At 42.4% G+C, this 1,515-nt stretch overlaps 1 protein-coding gene across 1 annotated transcript in view; it reads left to right on the forward strand.

The window, feature by feature from the left end:
* Positions 1 to 1,348: 1,348 nt before the first annotated feature.
* The window catches only part of TMEM57 (transmembrane protein 57), a gene marked incomplete at its 5' end in the record, with an annotated part of 18,728 nt that continues 18,561 nt past the window's right edge, over positions 1,349 to 1,515 (forward strand). The window contains one exon of the mRNA XM_010024985.1: positions 1,349 to 1,490. Within this exon, the coding sequence (XP_010023287.1) occupies positions 1,349 to 1,490 (142 nt within the window). The remainder of the gene's footprint in view (positions 1,491 to 1,515) is intronic.

Below are 1,515 nucleotides of genomic sequence, written 5' to 3' on the forward strand. Positions count from 1 at the left end.
TGGCATTGGACTTTTGAGGAGGAGCCTGATAAGATGCAGTCAGCAGCAAAGCCAAGCAAGAACTCTTCCAGTGGGGAGGCTACAGGGCCAGGCCAGTTGATAAGGGACGCTTTCAGGCACACACAATCAATCTTTGCTCACGAGAAAACAAAGTGCTCTCCCAGTTGTGTGGTTTGGAAGCTGACCTTGTGTGACAACGTGAGTGATAACTGCAAGAGTAGTTCCGTTGCCTCTACACCTCCGCTGGTACCCGACACTGTCGATAGACAGTTCTTGTTTTGTGTCTTCTCTGAAGAGCTTCCTAAAAAAAAGCCACGTGTCCATGAACAGAGCAGAAACTCGACTCTACCTGGCACTGTGCATGCAAGCTCCTGGCAGCTGACCAGTACACAGCCAGGGCAAAGTTCTACTGGTGCTGTTGGCATGTGATAGAGGAGGAAAAAGAAGTAGCTAAAAGGAAAAACTGTCCTTCATTTAAAAAATAAAAATATGTTGGAAAAAAACCACCTTTGTTATAACCCAATAGAGTGCAGCAAGGTAGTTGCATTTTGGGGAGCTGGAGTAACATACCAGATCTCTGGGCGCTGGGATTTGGGGGAGCTTCCTTCTTTTTAGCAGAATGGATCGGGCTGATCCCTCAAGTGCTTCTGTGTTAGATATGATCTCAAAATATTTTGAGCTCTAGCCAAGAAGGGTCATCAATGGTTCAAAATGCAAGATGAAGAATAAGGGGAATGTGGCTTTGAATTAAGTAAAAAACAGAAGTTAGATTGTCTGGTCTCATGTGTCTCCATTTTTTTGTTGTGTTTTTATTTTACATTTACTTTAATTTGGATGTTTTCAAATACAACACTGACAACTCAGAATGAAACCAGTCTTCCTAATTGCTATAGTTATAGGCTTGGAATATATCTCAATTTATTGGTGTTGCAATTTGTGTTAAATGTGGAAAATGAGTGAACATCTGCAGTCTGAGGAGCAGGAGCACAGACATTTCTGAGCTTCAAGTACAAGAGTGCAAAGTGGAAGAGCATCACTTCAGCTGTGAAGCCGTACCTTTGGCTGTGTAAAACTGCCCTGCAGAGCTGAGGGAGATGGTCCTGCATGTCTGCAAGGACAGTGAGCCCTCTGTTGCCCTGCTACTTTAACGCAAATGCAGTTGAATAGAATTAGCTTCATTAGACCAGCCCTGGTTTTACTAGAATAATAATAAATCTACTGGTTTGTAAATTATTTTGGATGAAGTTTTCTTGTTTGTGTTATAGTTGTCTATAATTTTTTTTCTTGAACTAAGTCTATCTATTGCAAATACTGACCTGAAATTACCTTTTCTTTCCCCATCCCCCAGTACTTTCCTGTATCTGAAGTTCCTGGTAGTGTGGGCCCTGGTACTGTTGGCAGATTTTGTCCTGGAGTTCAGATTCGAGTATCTGTGGCCGTTCTGGCTCTTCATCAGGAGTGTTTACGATTCCTTCAGATACCAGGGTTTGGTAAGTATAACACACATTCCCTTTG

Source organism: Nestor notabilis, unplaced genomic scaffold, assembly GCF_000696875.1.
Source record: "Nestor notabilis isolate BGI_N333 unplaced genomic scaffold, ASM69687v1 scaffold30870, whole genome shotgun sequence".
In the NCBI taxonomy this organism is placed as follows: Eukaryota; Metazoa; Chordata; class Aves; order Psittaciformes; family Psittacidae; genus Nestor; species Nestor notabilis.